Raw genomic sequence first — 20,479 nt, forward strand, 5'->3', positions numbered from 1 at the left:
CTCTGCCCGTCTGCTTGTCTGTGTGTCTGCTCCGGGTTGTAGAGGCCTCAGGCTCGAGGTGAACCTGGGGAGTGCGTGCATGTGCCTGGAGAATATGGAATAATGGGACTAAGGACAGATCGGGGCACTGTGTGGGCCGAGCGCATGCAGACACATTCCCCCAGGGCTGTGGCACCCCTGATGCCCGGTTTCTGCTCCCCTTAACCTCCACCCCATAGAGCCCAGGGGCATTGTTCCCGTGCCCAGTGCCCTTAGGGACTCGATGGGGGCTGGCTGGGATGGAGGACCCACTCCCAGCTTTGGGGGGAAGGGACGACTGGCCACAAGGCCGCCCTCTTCTTCCCATGCCCTCCTCAGACCCTGGTCTCTTTCCCCTCCAGCCAAGGGGCTAAGCTCTGCCCCCTCCTACCACCTTCTATCCTCAACTTTGAAAAGAATATTATTAAGAATATAAAACAAAACTGTACACACGGCAGGAAGGAGTAGAGCCCCTGCTTCCCTGGACAATGGCTTGGTGGCTCAGTAAAGCTGGGATTCCTGAAGGCTGGGCCAGGGAGGTCAAAGCACAGGCAGGCCATCCTGTGTTGGCAAGGTTTGAGGCTGGGTCAGGAGGTGGACTTCATGCATTTGGAGGGAGGCTCATCACCAGAAGCTGGACTAATGAGGGGGTGACTGGCTGCTTTTTTGGCACGGCACCCCATGAAGCTGTTTTGCCAAAGGCAGGAGGGGTTGGGGTTGAGGTCACGGGATAGAGCACTCATTGCTCCAATGAAACCTGGCCTTCTGGAAGTTTAGGCCAGCCTTCAAGAGATGCTGTCCAAGACTTTGTGGACTTTCATTCCCTTTCATGTCCCCCCTGGAGCCACGACTACTCTCAATTTTTAGAGGCTCTCTCGTCTCTGCAGGCTCAGATCACTTCAGGAGCCCCCCTCTCATCTCCACAGCTTGTGGAGAGTTTCTGGCAATAATGTTCCATCTTTTACATTTCACTGTCCTCTGGAAATGAGGCCATTACAGAAAAGATGCCCATTGGACTCGAGACAGAGGGTCCAGGTTGTATCTTAAAATGTGGCTAGTTTTCTCTGAGCTGGGGGTGGGGGTCGGGGTGAGAGACCCGAGCAAAGAGCCGTCTCCACAACCGTGGTGATCACGACAAACCGACGGACAGGAGGTGGGAACACCCCAAAGCCCCTTCCCCATGTCTCCACTGCGTCAGGTGTTCTGGGGTCCTCGGTGCTGATGGCTGCCCCTTCCCTTCACTCGGTGGTCACTTTTAATTGTACAGCTCCCTCGGTGTGGGCCCGAGTGCCCCACCGTTTATCACGTGCCTACTACGTGCGTGCTAAGTGCGGTGGAGTTGAGCATAAGGAATGGCATTCTCTGGACTAGGTATGTCTAGTTCTGTGTGGTGAAGAGCATGAGTGGCCGTGGCCAACAGCAACGGAGACAAAGTGAGCAGCGGTCCCCGCCGGTAACTTGGGGGCCCTCTAGCTAGGTTTGGGCCGGGGAGGTGGATATATCCGAGCCCCCAAGGCCTCCTCTTCCTGTAGTGAGGCCCATTCAGGGGCTAAGTCCAAGGTCAGCCTCGCCACCATCCCTGGGAATGGGGTCCTGATTGGGGATGTAGACTCTAAGCGATCACCCCAGTGATCAGTATCAATATCAATATCAATAATGTGGAAATTGGTCTTGATCAATGACACGTGTAAAACCCAGTGGAATTGCGCGTTGGCTACGGGAGGGGGTGGGAGGAAGGGAGGGAAAGAACATGAACCACATAAAACACTCCAAAATAAATAAATAAACTGAATAAAACTCCAAGAAACCCCCCCAGGGCTGGGGCTGGGCACGGGCACACAGAGGAACCCCAAGAAGGCGAGACTTACTTCTTTCTTTAGAGACACAACACCGAGAGGAGACATTTTCCAAGTACACAAGGAGGAGGCGATTCTGGGATGTCACTTCAAACTTTTATTTCATGATGCCACACTTAGAATGCAGGAGGGAGTTCTGTCCGACACGATGCTAGGGTTGGCCACGGGAATCTGATTTCAGTCTTCCCACGAAGGAGAGGGGCAAATATCATTAGCACATAGAGATGCATTATAATCAGCGGAAAACTAGTTTTCTTAAGTTTCTGGCAAGATTTTGCTTCTTCACACACTAGTAGCATAGGGCCAGAAAGGCATTGGTCTATGTCCGTGGGCGGAGGCGATCTTATCTAATCGTGAGCTAGCTGGAGTTGCTTTTGCTAGCGCCGGCATGTCATCGGGGCGGGCTCGCGGAAAGCAGAGCAGGCTTTCTCCCAGACCGTGCAGTTACGCAGCGTCATTTCCCACTAGGAGCAAGTGAACCCAAGTTAAGCTGGATCTAGAGATAGGAACCTTAGAGATGGAATAGCAGGGGTTTATTCACTCCCTTAGCCTTGAACTAAGCCCCCAAACTGTATTTTAAAAGTGCAGGTGGAACCAAAGCGCGGTGGTAGTTCAGTCTCAGATTGGCCCCTTCTAGCCAAAGTCAGAAGCAGCCATTGACACCGCCATCTTGAGAATCCACTTCAGTTACTGGCTCTCTTATCATTTCTCCTCTGCTGCCTTATAGCAGGAAGGAGCTCCGGCATCTTTTGGGTTCCATCCTCTTGAATGTTGCTGGAAAGGGAGCCAGGACAAGCGCCGGGCACTCAAGGCCGGACTCCTCTGCAGCTGTTGTTCATCCCTAGAGGACTGGCCACCAGGTGATGGTTTTGTTTTCAGAACCACAACTCACGGAGGTCACTGCCCTCTGCATTGGTGGAAGAAGGGCCCACCTTGATGAGATCCTTACGGTTAAACAAAGATAATGGCTAACAAAGAAAATAGGCGTGTCAAATGTTCATCTATGAAAACGATGCACAACCGGAAGTTCTAATCATCCCAGAGCTAAGACAGCAACTTCTTGCATCTCATGCAGAGCTTCTAGCAGAGTTTTTTCTGCAGTGATCAAGCTGGCACATTTGATTAATGTACAGACTTGCAAGAATCAATCAAGACAGCATTGAACTATTTTCTCTTTGCAAATCTAATTTTCATTGTTTTTAAGAGAGTTACTCTTTCACCCTTTAAAGACAGATTGTTTTAAGAAGAATAAGTTAGATATTGAGATATTTGAGCCATTACTTAAAAACAAGCTTGCCGTGGGCCTGGGCTGTTCTTGTGGTCCTTTTCCAAAAATAGAATAAATTACTACCTATGACACAAACACTGTTGCCAAGCAGACTGGATTCATTCTAGGCTACTCTCCCCTGAACAGAAAGGAGCTATTCTCATGCAATCCACACTAGAAGGAGGGCCTGCCACCAGGGGCCCTGGCCCACCACGGCCGGCCTGTAGCCGCAGACAGGCAGGGAGATGAGCTCTCCTGAGGAAGGCAGCACAAGGGTTTCCAAACCGCCAGCTCCCTGCGCCTCCAGAGACGTTCATGTTCATGTGGCCCTTTGAAGTCCAAAGTGCATCACAGGTCGTAGCACGAGGAGGCTGCGGCAGGGCAGAGCGGGGCTCCCAGAACACGAGTGAGCCCCCTGTGTGCCTTCTTTCCCTCGTCACCCCCTCTTCCGGTGCTGGGCGAATCTCCACAAATAAATAAATAAATAAACCTGAAGGATGCGCGTCCCTGAGGGGCTTTAGGGCATGGGGAGCAGCACACACACGGGGGGGGGGGGTGGATGGATCGTGGCCGGCTGCCACGCACTCGTCGGCTCATATGGACACGGGGGAGGACAAACGGGACGGGTGGTGGTTGCAGCTTTTCATCTTTTTATCTCAGGAGCTTTTGGCTGTGGACCTGTTTCTGCAGGCTTGAAGGGTCTGTCTGGATCCCTCGCAGTCGACAATCATCCTGGAAGCCCCCTTTGGGAGGCACCTGATCAAAATAAGAATGGCATCATTAAGAAAGTCAGTGTGTGTGTTTGTTTAGGATGAGACAGTCAGAGAAATGACCATCCATGGTGATAGGAACTTAGAATCGAGAAGCTGTCGCCAGGGCCCTTTGGTGCTGGCGCTACTTCCTGGAAACAGCGGCAGCTAGCGCTTACACAGCACGCCAAGGCGGACACAACACCCGACCTATGCCATCTCATTTGATCCTCATGGAGAGGTGCTACTATTAGCCCATTTTACAGAGGAGGACCCTGAAGCGGAGGTCCAGGGTCATACAGCAAATGAGTTTCTGAGACAGAATTGCAACCCCATGACCCCTAGCTGCTGCTTCAGCATTCCCAACAAGTGGTTGTTCTGCCCCCAGTGATGGCACAACCCCACCACATCCACTTTGAGGGGGTTCTTGTGCGCCTAGTTTTCTTACGCAGAGTTGAAATTGTTCTCTTAGTTTTGTGCTGGGGGTATGACCCTTCCCCCAGGATGGCTCTTCCAATACACGAGGAGAGATGTCATCGCTCTCCTGCCCTCCCAACTTCTCTCCTATTTTCTAGGTTACACATCTCAGAATCCACACGGCATGTTTGGGGGATGGGACCAATGACTTTTGAGGTGAAAAAAGGCCAGGTACTGAATGTTGCCACAACTGCAAGATTAGGTGCCAGAAGGCACCACCCAAGCACCCGTCTCCCCCCATCCCCGCAGGGGCTGTGTCCTTTCACCCACCTTCCTGGCCTTCTCTCTGGGTATGGCACGCCAGGCCCACTCCTTTAGCCCCAATGGTCCTCTGGTCTCTCTGCCATGGCTTGCCTGCTTTCTCTGGGTCACTGGGCCTGGGCTGAGGATGCCCAGTTCTCCCTGGAACCCTCACTTTCCAAAGCTCCTTCTTAGTGCAACAAGCGCATGGGCCCTGGCTATGCATTTGGCTTTTGAGTCTGCCTCCTGATGGCAAAATGAAACCCCAAGTGCCAGGCTTGTGTACATCAGTGCCCCTTGGCACATGGTGGGCAGTTCTGCCTCATAGTGGGCCACAAGCACAGGAGGACAAAGTTCACAAAGTGCTTTCTTGGCCACAACAAAATCCTCCCAGAGGTCTTTTCCTCTCAAGCAAGCACACTTGAGATAGATGATTTCAGGTTTTATTACAGTAGTAAAACCAATTCTTTTATCTCTTTGCCTTCACCTAACGACCTCCCCAGGAATCAGGGCAGAAAGCCTCTGACCTCCCAGGACAAGAAGACTTCACCCCTTCACTAGTTAGGATGAAAGTGAAAGGCTATTCCCTGACTGGGCAATATGAGGCACTGGGGCTACTCCTTCTTCCACGTGGGCGGACCTGGGCCAGGTGTTGGGGGCTGGCAGTCAAACAAAGATGCAACCCTCTGCCACCCAGCCAGGAGAGCCCATGGGGGAATGGGGCCCCTGAGGACCAAGAGGAAGTCCCTTCAATGAAGAAACAGGGGGAAGGTGAGGAGAGGGGAGCCTCTGCCAGAACCATCACCATAATAACAATCATGGGCGAGTCACTGAGACTATGATGGCCAGGTGAGGAAATGGAAAGAGTTAGCTCTGGGTTCAAATCTTGGCTGTGCCATCCTTAGTGGCATGATCTTGGGCTAGCTGCTCTTACCCTTAGTTTTCTCTCTATAACATGGAGACAATGATACCTGGTCTTTATGGGCTAGTGAGAACCCAACTTGGTAACGTCCTTTGTCAACTAAAACTTGCTGGGGAAGTGTCTGGGATTGTTGGCCCAGAGACCTTCATGGACAATCAAGTTTAATAAATACAGCACGGGTAACAGACTCTACAGAATCCATTTCCAAATGGAGAGCAAACTCCAGACGAGAAGGGCCTGAGGCATCCGAACCACTGATTACTTGGACATTAGTGATCCAGAAACCAAAGACAGAGAGGAGCCTCTTGGGTGGGGGATTTAGTCTATAAAATGTCTAGAGTACATCCCAAAGACTGTCCTCTGACCTCCTAAGTAGCTTCCACCACATGATCAGTAATGTTCACAATGCTAGCCCCAAAGCAGGCCAGTAAATTTGTTACATGCATAGGTGGGGATAACCTCAGGTACCTTAGGCCTCGGTTTCCTCATCTGTAAAGTGAGAGGTTTGGTCCTGGGGGCTCTTGACATACACCAGGGAGGGCATGATCATGAAATATCAAGGAAACATTCCATGTTATTCATTACGCCGTCCTCACTCCCGCAGGAAACCCATAGACTTTAGAAAGATTTCTAATAAGAGTTGAAACAGACACGATTATCTTGTTTGCCAACCTCGGTTAATCGGACAAGCCCCTTCCTGAGTACCGGGATCAACTGACCGGCCAATGATGCCCCCGACAGACCGTATATAGATATGGGCAGCAGCATTTCTTGGTTTGTAGAGACCTGCCAAATCTCAGCATTTTAAACCCAAAGGTGGGGTGGTCATTCCATTTTTTTCTAGAGATTTCCTTGGTTTTCACTTATGCTGAGACTTCAAAGGCTGGGAATGTCCCCTGCATTCAGCCAGGCTGGGTGAGCCTCGGCTGACAGGCACCCGAGGGCTGCCGGGGCCTGGGCTGGAGCGGGCCCCTGAGGACCACGGCCATGCTTCAGGGAGATAATGGGGGAATCGGCTTTACACTGAAGGGCAGGATAATAAATGGGGATCTTGTCCAGCCGGCAGCCCCGGGTACAGTCACGCCATGGGCTGGCCCATCCACAAACACCAACAAGTAAACATACCTATCTGCTGTGGAGTTCCTTCTTCAGGCAGGATTTGAAAGTGGGGTAACTTGGAAGCGTTTTGTAGCCCTGGGGAGGGGGTGATGGAGAAGGGGCGAGAGGTCAGAGAATCCACACATGAGAAGACAAAGCAAAGAGGTCAGTGGTGATGGTCCAGAGGCGCTGGCTGAGAAGCCGGGCATCCCTCCAAAACCCTCCCCGGGCCCTGAGTGTGGGCCTCAAGCAGCTGGCCTGAGAAAGGCCATGAGGAGGGACAGCAACAATTCTAAGCCCACTGCCTGCCTCATGCTCTACACGAAGGGAGCGGAGCGTCTTTCCAGATGGCAGGGGAGGGCCACGGCCACAGCCTTATCTACCCGTCATCTTCCCTGCACGCGTTTCTCTCCTTACCCGGAATCCTCTGCGCAGCCGGTCTTTCATGATGCCGATGAATTCTTTGTAACTCAGCTGGTCATCTTTGTCCACATCGAAGATCTTGAAGATGGTGCTCACCAGATGGGGCGAGAGCTTCAGGCCCGTGGCCACGTAGACGGCACGTTTGAATTCATCTGGGCAAAGGGCAGGAACCAGAGAAAAAGGGTCCTGCTAAGGGGATGACTATAGCCACTAAATGCCCCTCCCAGCCCCTCTAGGCTTTCAAGTGTGTGTGCGTGTGCGTGCGTGCTGGGGCTGATTGAGGCTGGGCCAGGCTCAGAGGAGACCTCATTTCCAGAGGGTGGGAAGGTGGCAAAGAACACTGTCTCTTCACACCATTTCAGGCTCAGAGTCTCCAGGGTAACAGGTAGCCCAGGCACTGCTGTCTCCATTAGACTAAAGAAATGGGGTGTTGGAGGGGTCCAGTCATGAGCCTAGTGTCCCCCATGGGCTTGCAGCCGTGTCTCTCTAGCTTCCTGGCCAGCTCCTTCTCCTTTGGGTCAGGCCCTGGCCCTTGGGGTCCTTCTCAGAGTCTGTGCTTTCAAAGGGGACTCTCCCATGCCTGAAACCAGAGATCACTGGAAGAATCAGAGCATCAATGGAGAGGCAGCTCTCTCCTTCTCTCTGACTCTCTCCTCGGCCAGATTCTCTCTGTCTCTGTCTCTCTCAAAATTATATGACAAACTTAATATTTTATTTTCCCTATTACAGTGTTCTTGTCTGTAAGATGAAGATCTTGGTCAGATATTCCCTTCTAGCTATTTTGATGGGGAAGGGAGCAGAGGAGGAAGGCCTGGGGGGAGATTCCACAGCTGGCCATACTCCCGAGGAGGTCAGAGAAAGGAAGAAAGGCCTCCCCTTTGGCCCCCAGTACTTTAGAGCAGGACTCTCCTGTGTTGGCAAAGATCTGGAAATAAAGTGGGCCTTGTCCACTGAGGAATGGCTAATCAGAGTGGTGCCTGGAAGTCATGACAGATCAAGGAGCAGCGAGAAATGACAGTTAGGAGGAATTCTGGAAAACACAGGGACACCAAGGCAGTAGAACCAGGCCAATCTGATGACTAGGACAATGGAAACTTAAGACTGGCACAAAGCTGCAAGTGTCATGGGATTTAACAATGCCCGAGCTAGGCTCCGGGGAAGGCATGATGACAAGAGCACGTGAGTGCTGCTCGTGTTGGTAGCCCCAGTGGCTCAGTGTGTCTGTCAGGAGCAACTCAGTTACATGAGAAGGCTCACTGTGCCTCTTCCCCCACCCCCAAAAAAGGGATCTATTTGGAAACCAGTATGAGAAGACAAAAGGAATTGATGGTATTTTTTTTTTAAACCCTTACCTTCCATCTTGGAGTCAATACTGTGCATTGGCTCCAAGGCAGAAAAGTGGTAAGGGTAGGTACTGGTGGGGGGGGGGGTTAAGTGACTTGCCCAGGGTCACACAGCTGGGAAGTGTCTGAGGCCAGATTTGAACCCAGGACCTCCTGTCTCTAGGCCTGGTTCTCAATCCATTGAGCTACCCAGCTGTCCCCTGATGGTACTTTTTAAGAAACAAGGATGAAAGAGTAGAATGGAAGATGGGCAGGAAAGCCCTGGCCTCTGCCCTGTGTTTCCTTAAGGAGTGAGGAAGGTCCCCCCAGTGCTGTGCATTGGGTGCCTTAAATGTCCATCTTAAGAGAAAGTGGCTAGTTCTAAACTTAAAGAACGATACACGATGCCACAGAATGATAAAGGACAGGAGGACCTCTATGGGCTGACCCTGGGGAGCTCTGCTGGCTAGAGGGTGCTTTCCTGAGCCCCAACCCCAGCTCCTTACCTGTATCAGGGCCCTCCACCCCCACTCCCTGCATTTACTTGGTCCTTCTCTCTCTCCAAGACTGTGGTTGCTCTCACTTCCCCCAAACTCGAAAACGAGGGCATGCTTCGATATTTTAATATAAAAACCTGTGCTCTTTCTGATAGGTTCCCCAACTTTTCTGCAGAGGTTTTACCTGAAAAGATGTGAGCACCTACCTTGCCCTATGGAGCGACTTGCAAAGTTGTACATGTTCAGGGCAATTGCGAAATCCTCCAAGTTGTTCAGGAACTGGAAGAAGGACCGGAATTCATCGAACGTTATGCCCTGTTAAAATGAATGCTGGTCAGTGCAGACTGAGACATACTCTATTTCATCTTATTTCTACACTTTTTTTTAAGTTCTCTTTTCCAAAAGGACTAATATAGAAAGATTCCCACACTGTTACACATGTAAAATCTATATCAGATTGCTTGCTGTCTCAGGGAGGGGAGAAGGGAGGAAGGAAGGGTGAGAATTTGGCTTAAACTTTGAAAAAATGAAGGTTAAAATGGTTTTTTCATGTAATTGAGAAAAATAGTAAAATATTATTAAGAAAAATAAAAGCTGTGATTTGGCAAGAAAAAAAATGAATGCTGGTCACTGACTGCTGGGGAGATGGTGGATGTCAACTGGTGGTTTCACATTTGGCTTCCATCAGGGAATTCTGGCAGCAGGGAGGGTCTACACATGGCCTGGTCTGCATTTGTATGTTAAAAGCAGACATTTTCAAGACAGAACACTTAGAAATATTTGCACTTTCTTATTCAAAAAAGAATGGAAGCTTTTTCCACATATTTTGACCGAAACCAGAAAAGTGATTTTTTAAAAACTCTGTCTTAGAATAATACTTTATACTGGTTTCAATGCAAATGGTAAGAGCTGGACAATGGGGTTAAATGACTTGCCCAGGGCCACATAGCTAGAGAGTGTCAGAAGCCAAATTTGAATCCAGGACCTCCTGTCTCTAGGCCTTGTTCTCAATCCACTGAGCCACCCAGCTGTCCCCTAGGGTTGTTTTTAAATGATGCAACTAAAATGATTTAATAAAAAAGGTAAAAATGTGAGCCATCTGTGTCACTATTTAACTTTGAAGGTAATTACACTGGCTATTAAGTAGGTATCAAGTAAGATGATTTCTTAGGAAAGGTTCATTTGAAAACTCTTCTCTGTGTAGGCATAGCTTTGTCACACATTCATGATTTTAAAGCAAGACTAAAACCCTCCTTCCATCTTGGAAAGGAAAGAAGGAATGCTTCTGCCATCCAAGCGAAAACACCTAGTCTTCAAATATGTCCCTGGCAGACTTCTGTTATCCTCTGACTGTGAGAGCACCTGCATCATAGCTGTCACAGGAATGTCACCATTGTTATTAATAGGATTTATACTAAATCTATCAAGAAGAAGATGATGTGGTCTCAGATGGTAAATTCACTGCTTTCTCAAGTTATGCTTTTTTTGAGTTAAAAAACAAAGACGGCCCCGTCTGAACCCCCAGTCTGGCATGATTCTAGGGGTTTGGGCAATCTATCCTGACTTCCCAAAGTGCTCAAGTGAATCCTAAGAAATATTTGATGACCATTCAGTGCGGACACTGCTCTTAGAACTCCCTGCTATTCATGCTGCCTAGATCTCCGTTAAGAGAAAGGCCTGGAGCCTGGGCTGCCTCCTTCTCTCAGATGAGCTGCCCATGCTGCCTTTGGGAACCTGCAAAAGAAGGCTCTCAGCTTCCTTGCCTCAACAAGACCCCCAAGCACGCCCCCTTTGAAGAGGATGCTTGGAACACCTCTCCTCTTGGGCTGCAGAGATGCCTCCAAGGACCCTTGAGAGTTCCCTTGCACCCAGACTTCTGAGCTCTGTGTGTGTTACTCCACAAAGGGACAGACAAGTGTCTCTGGTTTTCCCACCATTCCTGCCACCCAACCCTGCTCTGAAAAGCTCTTTTCAATGGTGATAAGATACCTGAAATGCCTTACCACGAATGACCCTTTAATTATGGGCCTTCTGGGAATGAATAAAGTGAGACTGAAAGGATGCCAAGAGACACTGGTTTGGGAAAAGGACTCTTTGTGTCAGCAGCATGGCTCCATAGGAGCTCTTTGAAGAAAGAGACTAGAGGGGAATGCGAGGAATCCTGATGGCTGAAGAAGCTGTTTTACCATGCACCTAATAAGGATGACCAAGAATGTTCATACATGCTTTCATTACAGTGTTTTACAACCATTCCCCCCCCCCCCCAAAGCATTTTAGGATAAAAGTTAAACAAGAAAAAGGATCCAGGTACCTTAAGTGAGCATGTGTGCACATACATGTACATATGCACTATTCACGTGCATATGTGTATAATGTGTGTATGATGTTCTGTGTGTGCTGGTGTGTGCCTGGCTGCCTAGACTATGTTTTTGTGAGTTATTTCTGATGTAATAATAAAATAATGATAATAAGAACAAAAGATAAAAAGTACCTTTTCTTCCACTATACTATAGCGCACATTTTCCAGATACACAGACGTGTTTTCCACATTTGTATATCGCAACAGAATGTGGGCAAAGTCTTCTTCACTGATAGTGTTCATGCCATTGGAATAGGAAAGAAACTCTATTTCCAGAACTTCTGTTTGCAAGTTGTCCATAAATCTGGGAAACAAAGACAATGGGAAAGTGAGCAAGTAGATTTAAAAAACAACAACTTGTTAACAAAGGACAATCTCTGTCACCCTGTTATGGAAAAGTATATTTGGAATCCTGAAACATTAAAAAAAACACTCTCACCTTCCATCTTAGAATCAATACTGTATGTTGGTTCCAAAGCAAGAGTGGTAAGAGCTAGACGATGGAGGTTAAGTGACTTACTTGTCCAGGGTCATGTAGCTAGAAAGTGTCTGGGACCAGATCTGAACCCAGTACCCCCATCTCTGGGGCTGGTCCTCAATCCACTGAGTCACCAAGCTGCCCACATCCTGGGATTGTTAAAGGCACCATCACCTTCCCAGTGCTTCAGGTTTCTAGACTAGAAGTCATCCTGGATTCTTCACTTTTACCCCCATCCCCACCCAATATCCAATATGGTGTCAAGGTGTGTCAATTTTAGCTGGAGCAGAAATAAAAAAATCACACGTGATGCAAATTGTTGAAAAGTTTCCCCTATCATCTGCAATAGTTGAGATGTTCAGCCTTGTAGCTTGAAGCTACTTGTGGGTGTTTATGATACACTACTAAACAACTGGTTAAAACTTCATATGCCAATTTGTTCCTCGAAACCAGGCCCTCTCAGCAATTCACTCAATCAATTGACAGTCCCTCTATTTATTCTGTTGCCTTTAAAAAGACAAGTACATTGCCTTGCCTGGTTTTTCCAGCTACCTTCTGCTTATCCTTCTTCAGTGGGCTCCTTCAGGCTCCTTCCCCTATTCCTCTCAAATTCTCACTAATTGTCCTTCACTTTGCTTTCCTTACAAGTATAATTTGAACTGGTATCTTATACTGTAGATGATTATTGTTCAATTTTTCTTTCCGTCTTCCCATTCCCAATTTTGTCATATTTCTCCTCCCCAAATTCAACAAATTATCTCCTTTGCTGGTCCAAATCTTCCAAATCACCTCCTTGATTTCCTCCCACCTAATCGTCTCAAGTTCCTTCTTGTTCCTTTCTCACGGAAGCCACAAGTAGAGGTATTCTACTTCAGTGTTTCTCAGTGTGATAGTCAATGATGAGAGACATCTTTGCCATTTCACAATCGACTGAAAAAAATGTTGAGGATGTAAAAACCCATTGTGCTCACTCTTTGTTGGTTTGAAGAAGCACATGATTAAGTAGGTAGAACAGAACACTGCCTCAGAGGCTATGTAACAACAAAGTATCTTGCACATGTACACTAAAGTCATCCCAGATCTCTTGGAAGACAGAACAACAGAAATAAAAATATATCAGGCAAAGCCTAGAGGAGGGAGATTGACACTTGGCAAGGGTGTTTGCCACATGATGGAGAACAACCAGAGCAGGGTTCAGGGTGAAGAGGGCTTCTCTGAGGATGACCAGCTCATGCAAATGCTCCCATTCAGGGAGGCCTTGTGCTGGCAGACCATGTTGGAGTACCCTAGAGAGGAGAGTCCGTAATCACTCAGAGAATTAGACCCCATCCATCTGCACAGGGAGTACCAAGCGGAGGAATCCTATATATTGCTCAGATTTCAATATGCAGTTGGATAAACTACTCATCAGGACACAGTTCCTTGGATAATGGGGTATGCCCACAGGTGAATTGGAGAAGAGCAGATAAAGCTCCTTTACTGACCCTAAGTTTCTCATCAAAGTAAAGTCCCATCTTTTCGACAATGGCATCATAACAGAGTTGCTGTGTGGTGGTGAGGCACAGAATATATAATTCATCCAAAGAGTTAAAAATAAGTTTCCCACTATAGGCACTGGAGAGGTGTGAGGTGGGCTTGGTTAGCCTATAGCTCATAACCAACGAAGGCACAGAGGAAGAATAAGAGTAAAAAATGTCATCTCAAAGAATATTATGAGGGTAGATGAATAACTTATTTGTGTGTAGAAGAATGAGTTTAGTAGAGCAGAGAGAGCTAGGGCACTTGCTATTGAGATGCCGTTGTGGACGATAGGTTCTTGGAGTCTGAGTCATTTTGGTATAAACCCTGTTGGGGTGGCAGAAAGGCCAGTAAAATAATGATGGTTATTGAGGTCGATTTATTCCATATATATGCAAGGGATTTTACTTTAGTTATTGAAGTCAAGGGTTAGGAATATGGTGAGTGGCTTGCTAATGTAGATTAGTAGGTTAAGAAGGGTCAGTGTGGGGTAGATTGAAATGATAATGGTTATTCATCTCATGTGAGCAACTGATGAGCAGGCTAGGAATTTTCACACGTGTGTTTGGCTTAGGCCTCCTCACCCTCCTAAAAGAGTGGATAAGATGGCTAAAAGTGTTAATACTGATATATTTAGTGGGGGTGAAAATGTCATCCCTCATCTAGATAAGGAAGATGGTGGGGTAGTTAGTACACATGGCAAAATTGAGGGATGAGGAGTTGGCAGCCATGGTGCTCTGCTGGTGCCCAAGAGAAAATGAGCAAAACCTCCAGAATATTGGTGGGTCTCCAGTTGTGAGTTTACAAGGCATGGATAGGTTTTTCCAGGATGGGCAGGCATGATAGCCTGCAATCTGGCATCCATGAGATCAGAGAGCCATTTGAGTCTTGGCAAGGCCTTATTAGCAGAATGTGGGGGGAGTTCTCAGAGATGCAAAAATGTTGGCCATAATTCCCAAGGCAGGAATCCCTTTCCATTCCTTGTCAGGGTATTATAAAGGTACTAGATGAAAACCTATGGCAATATCGTTGTACAACATAACAGATAGTTTTATTCAAACATCAAAAAAAGCTTCCGTTTTTATGCCAATGATTATTGTCTATACTTCTCTGTTTTAAAAATAACAATCATAGACATTAAAATGTCTGTTAATGAAAAAGGATAGCATTGGCATGGTTGACACATTTAAGGTCAAAGAATATAAGCTCTTTCACAAACCCTTTTTTGGGACAGTTTATTTTATTTTCTAAGTTTAATAGAAGTACTTTGGACTCAGACTCAGGTCTTGGGGCTGATTCTGTCATTGCTTTACTTTTGGTGTTCCATTTTTCTTTCCCATTGAATGAGGAGATGGTTATATAGAATCATTAAGGTCCCATTAGGAGCTAGAGTTTTCATGATTCGATACCAAAAAACTCATGTATTAAGCAAGTAATACCTAGATTTGTCATCCAAGTGTAAAAATTAAATCTTACCTGTAGAAATCATCAAAGTTGAGCTCAGCTTTGCCTTTCTTTCCAAAAAAGTGTATAAGCAGCGTAGTATCTGACACTAAATTTGTGATGTCATCAGCTCGCTTCAAACAGTACAATAAAAAAGTTAGTTTTAGCAAAAAAAATCAACAAAACACACAGAGATGCTTCCACATTCTTTAAATAATCTTAATAAGGCCAGATAAAATGTTAACAATAGCAGTATTTTAAATATTAAATTAAATAAAAAGTTAATTTAATAATGAACCATGAAGAACAGGGGAGTGAAAAAATGGATTATCTAAATGGAAAGGAAAATGAAATAAAAACTTTAAAAAATAAAATGACTAATGGAAGTCTGAGGATCTTATACCTAATAACTTTAAAGCATATTAACGATGATGACCTCTATTAAAAAAGATGTCATCTATGATGCATAGTAATGAAAAAGGACATGGGAAAGAGACAGAGTGAGAGATATAGGAGAAGAGAGGAGAAAGAGAGATAGGGAAGGAGGGGAAGAGAAAGAGAGAGAGAGAGAGAGAGAGAGAGAGAGAGAGAGAGAGAGAGAGAGAGAGAGAGAAGAAAGAGGAGAGACACTGAGACATAGAAAGGGCTGGTCTTGGAGTCAAGAAGACCTCTGTTTGCGCCCTCCTCTAACACATACTAAAAGTGTGGCTCTGGATAATTCAGTCTCCCAGGCCCCAGGACATTCTCTAAGATCAAAGCAGGTACTAACTTGTACCCAATGAAACCACGGGTCTGCTTTTAAAAATGTAATCAAGGCCTTTGGGACAATATTTTTAAAACGGTCATTTCCAAAATATGCACTCAGGCTGTATCTGTGTTCAGTACATAACCTAGAACAGTTGATGGCTCTCTCCATAATTCAGTTGAGCATTTTCTCTTCAACTTTTGACTTCAGTTTCTCCAGTTCCGGACTTTCTAAAGAGCCAAAGAAAACTCTTTGAGTTCTGAGAACTGAGAACTCTTTGGGCAATGAGTCTCCAAATGTCTCTCATATCAGGAGGGCAAATTATTCTTTTGCATAAGTGAATTCTGCGTTGGCACTAGGACACAAATTTTACATGAGTTCAACAAAATAACTCAATCATGCTAATGTTGCTTTGTATCTTTTGTAGAAAAGCAATTTCAACTTGATTTCAAAGTAAGTTCAATAGAATTCAGTTTCCAGAGGAGGAATGAATTTTGGAAGCTTAGCCCTACACCAATGATGGGCAAACCTTTTAAAGAGGGGTCCTAAGAAAAGGAAATGCTCCTCTGTCAGTCTGTTTCTAAGGCAACTCTTTCAAAGTTTCATTGTATTGTATTCGTCAGATGAGGAATAATGTCAGCCGGATAGAACATTTCAAGGGGTGGCATCTGGCCTACTTTGCCCATCACTGCCCCACACCATAAGAGATCCTGATCTAGAATCTTAGAATCATCAATGCAATGGCCCCTCCCAGCTCTGCACTGATGATTCTAAGATCCTAGATGGGGGCTTCTTATGACTCCAAATGACTAGTATCTGGGATACTAGTATTCTCCTAGGGCCACTCTTGGGTCAGTGAGCAGTTTGTGGCCACATAATTCTCCAATTAATCTAGCCTTAGCATCTTCTCCTGCTCATTTCTGGGTCAAACACATTCTTCATATGCCATACCTGTACAGTTCAATCCAATGAGCATTTGTTAGGCTTGTGTAAAACTATGTGTGTTGCTGTTGTTCAGTCGTGACCAACTCTTTGTGAACCCATTTGGGGTTTTCTTGGCAAAGATCCTGGAGTGGTTTGTTATTTGTTATTGCCTTCTCCAGCTCATTTTACAGATGAGGAAACTGTGGCAAATAGGGGTAAAGTGATTTGCTCAGGGTCACACAGCTAGTAAGTGTCTGAGGGCAGATTTGAACTCAAGAAGATGGTCTTCTGACTCTAGACCCAGCACTCTGTCTACTGTGCCATTTAGCTGTCCCTACACATAGCTTTGGGCCTAGAGTCAGGAAAATTCCTCATTGAGTTAGAGCTGGAGAAGGAAATAACAAACCACTCCAGGATCTTTGCCACGAAAATCCCAAATGGGGTCAGGAAGCGTTGGATGTGGCCGAAATGACCGAAAAACAACAACAAAAGTACAACATAGTGTTTGTTTCTCTCTTTTAACCATGACTATTTTTACTGCTGCCTTACATGAGTTTGTGGCTTCTTGTAGGTTGCATATCACTTTTGCTTTCTCATCTTTCTGCTACTCTCCCGCCTCCATTTTATGGATGAGTTTATCCAATTCACAGTTATGGTTATGACAAATATGATGGATATTTCTCTTGATCACAGCTCTTTGTATTTTTTTCATTTCTTTAAGTTTGCCATGATTCCAAGCCAAACTCACTGGACTGTAACTTGCACTCTCTACTTTTTTTAAAAAAATTGGTCACTGGTGGAAGAGCAAACTCATACTTAATCCAAACCCCAAAGTAAAAGTGAAAGACGACTCCAACAGTGTTCTCTGTCATAATCCCTTCGGGATTGTCTCAGATCATTGCACTGCTGAAGTAGCCAAGTTTTCAGTCATTGTACAATATTGCTGTTTTGGGGTACAATGATCTCCTAGTTCTGCTTGTTTTGCTCCGCATCATTCCTGCAGATCTTTCCAGCTTCTTCTGAAATCATCTTGCTTATCACTTCTTATGGACCAATAGTATTCCATCACCAACATGTACCACAATCTGTTCAGTCATTCCCCAGCTGATGGACATCCCCTCAATTTCTGATTCTTTGCAAAAAGAGTTGCTATCAATATTTTTGCACAAATAGATCCTTTCCCCTTTTTAATGCTCTCTTTGGGAAACAGACCCAGTTGTGACTACCTTCTTTCTTTGAAAATAAAAATCAAGCCAACATTATGTTGTTTTTCGCCAATGTTGGTTCAGCAATTCTAGCTCTCAGGGCTTTCAGGACTTGGGCCATAGATCACTGGGGCCATCTAGTTTGCCTGTATCAGGACACATAGATATTTTCTTATTATGACCTTACTTATCTTGGTTATGGGGTCTCTGTTCGTCATGTTAGTTGGTCCTTTCCAATCCAAAGATTCAGGGTAAATGCAAACAAAGAATGAATGAATTCCACCTTCTCTTATCTGCAATCATCATGTTATCCCTTTGAGCAGAGGTTCTATTATTTCTTAAATTCTCCTCTTTCTCACAATGAAGCTAACAAACTTTTTCCCCCCTTGGCTGTCCTTAATCTTCACTATCCATCTAAATTCATTCTGAGTTTTAGCATTTGAGACATTCTTTATTTAAAGAAGTAGGCAATGCTTTTGTATTGTCAACTATTTACCCTGCCTGCCCCTATTTTACTCATGTTCTCTGTATCTACTTAATATCTTCCATCTTTTGTAAATGTCATTTTAAAAACCTAAACTGCTTGATGCATTCTGGGTATATACACATCAGTCTCTTTAGATGTCTTTCTTCCTCCTTACAATTGTTTCTGTGTCTTCAGAATTTCATTCTTCAAAGTTTACCAGACTGCCTGGGATGATTTCTCCTGTAGAATTTTAGTTTATGGGATTCTAGCTTTGTTTTGAAGCTTTTAAGCACTCTGAGAGGGAGCTAGGTGGTGCAGTGGATAGAGAGCCAGGCCTGGAAATGGGAGATGCTGGGTTCAAATCTAGCCTCAGATACTTCCTAGTTGTATGTCCTTGGGCAAATCAGTTAATCCCAATTGCCTAGGATTAAAAAAGAAAGAAATGCATTCTAAGGGGAAGCGAGGTGGCTAAATGGATAGAGTGACAGGCCTTGCAGTTGAGAGGGCATGGATTCAAATCAGACCTCAGACACTTACTAGCTGTGTGACCTGAGGCAAGTCATTTAACCTTAGTTGCTTAGCCCATGCCCTTCTATATTAGAGTTGTTATTAAGAGAATTATGTAACTTTGGAAAATTTAGGTACAAATTTGTTATTGGAATAAAATAAAAATAAACATTTTTTAAATGAGTTGTTACTAAGAGAGAAAGGATTTTTTAAAAAAGAAAGAAAAATGCACTCTGCCCTTGTAGGGTACATGCCAGACTATTCCTGGCTTTCCTCTCTCTATCACAAACTCAAAGATGGAGTGGTCACTACTCCCCACCATTCCCATTGTCTCTATTGTGGCAACTTTATGTGGATGAAAGAATATAGTTAGAATAGAAATTTCCTGTACTGTTTTCTTTGCCTTTTGAGATGAGGAAATTATCATTAGTGAAAGTCAAAAAAAATTGTTAGCTGCTCTTCTTTTAGTAGAAAAAGCCACAGCAGGTTCTGAATACTCTCATTTGCTCACCATACTTTATCATTCTTTTACTCCTCTTCATCTCATACTTGAATTATTGCAATAGCCTGCCTCAGATTGGGGAGGGGGGAATCTGCCTGCCTCAGTCTCTCCTCACTCCAATTCAACTACCAAAGGGATTTTCCTAAAGCACAGAATTGACCATGTTTCCCTCCGCTCTAGAAACTCCATTGATTCCCTATTGCTTTTAGGAGAAAATGCAAAATGCTCTGCCTGGCATTCAAGGCCCTTTGTCAACTAGCCCCATCCTCCCTTTTGAGCCCTACACACTCTTTGACACATTTTCTTCCATTTGGTGACACTGGCCTCCTGGCTGTTCTATGAACAACACACTCCATTTCTTACCTCCAGCTTCTCTCTGTCCCCCGCCCCTCACTCCCTATGCCTGGAATGCTCTCCTTCTGCTCCCTGGCTTCCTTCTCTTACCTTCTACAATAAGATTTTCTCAATCCCTATTAATTCTAGTGCTCTCTGTTCACTATTTCCTATAAATCACATGCATAGCACATTTGCACACATGGGCATATCTTGGTTTATTGTGTTTCGCTCTATTGTGTTTTACAGATACTGTGATTATTTACAAATTGAAGGTCTGTGGCAACTCTGTGTCAAACACATCTATTGGCACCATTTTTCCAACAGCATATGCTCCTGTTGTGACTTTCACGTCCTGCCACATTTCGGTAATTCTTGCAGTATTTCACATTTTTTCATTGTTATTACATCTGTTATGGTGATCTGAGATCAGTGATCTTTGATGTTACTATTGGAATTGTTCTGGGGTACAACAAACAGTGCCCATATAAGACACCAAACTTAATAAATATTGTGTGTGTTCCGACTGTTCCACTAATTGGTTGTTCCTATCTCCCTCCCTTTCCTAGTACTTCCCTATGCCTCGAGACACAACGATATTGAAATTAAGCCACTTAAAAACCCTGGCATGGCCTCCAAGTGTCAAGTTGAAGACAGAGTCAATGATGCAGAAAACTTCATTGTTGCCTTATTTTGAGAATTTGCCACAGACTCCCAAACCTTAGCAACCAGCATGCCGATAAGTCAGCAGTCATCGAAACTGAGGTGAGTCCTAATGGTTAGCATTTTTTAGCAATAAAGTATTTTAAATTAAGGTATGTATATATATGTATATATATATATATATAAATATATATGTATATATTTAGACATAATATTGTTGCACTTGATAGGCTACAACATAGGGAAAACATAACTTTTATATGCACTGGGAAACCAAAAAATTAGTGTGACTCACTTTATTGCAATATTCATTTTGCTGTGGTGTCTGGCACCGAATCCCCACTATCTCCAAGGTCTGCCTGTATTTGTCTGTGGCAAGCTCCTTGAGGGCAAGGACTAGCCCAGGGCCTGCACAGAGTGGACCTTCAATAAATGCTTACTGATTGATTATTCCGGGCTAAGCTCTC

The 20,479-nt window shown here is 45.3% G+C and overlaps 1 protein-coding gene across 1 annotated transcript in view; it reads right to left on the bottom strand.

The window, feature by feature from the left end:
- Positions 1-1,951: 1,951 nt before the first annotated feature.
- The window catches only part of MICU3 (mitochondrial calcium uptake family member 3), a 52,256-nt gene continuing 33,728 nt past the window's right edge, over positions 1,952-20,479 (bottom strand). Inside the window, exons 10-15 of the mRNA XM_044681133.1 lie at positions 14,701-14,801; positions 11,361-11,532; positions 9,076-9,184; positions 7,045-7,202; positions 6,655-6,723; positions 1,952-3,897 (exon numbers count right to left, since the gene is read on the bottom strand). Coding sequence (XP_044537068.1) covers positions 6,655-6,723; positions 7,045-7,202; positions 9,076-9,184; positions 11,361-11,532; positions 14,701-14,801 — 609 coding nt within the window. The 3' untranslated portion in view covers positions 1,952-3,897. The remainder of the gene's footprint in view (positions 3,898-6,654; positions 6,724-7,044; positions 7,203-9,075; positions 9,185-11,360; positions 11,533-14,700; positions 14,802-20,479) is intronic.

The sequence above is a fragment of the Gracilinanus agilis genome, chromosome 6 (genome assembly GCF_016433145.1).
Source record: "Gracilinanus agilis isolate LMUSP501 chromosome 6, AgileGrace, whole genome shotgun sequence".
NCBI classification, from domain to species: Eukaryota; Metazoa; Chordata; class Mammalia; order Didelphimorphia; family Didelphidae; genus Gracilinanus; species Gracilinanus agilis.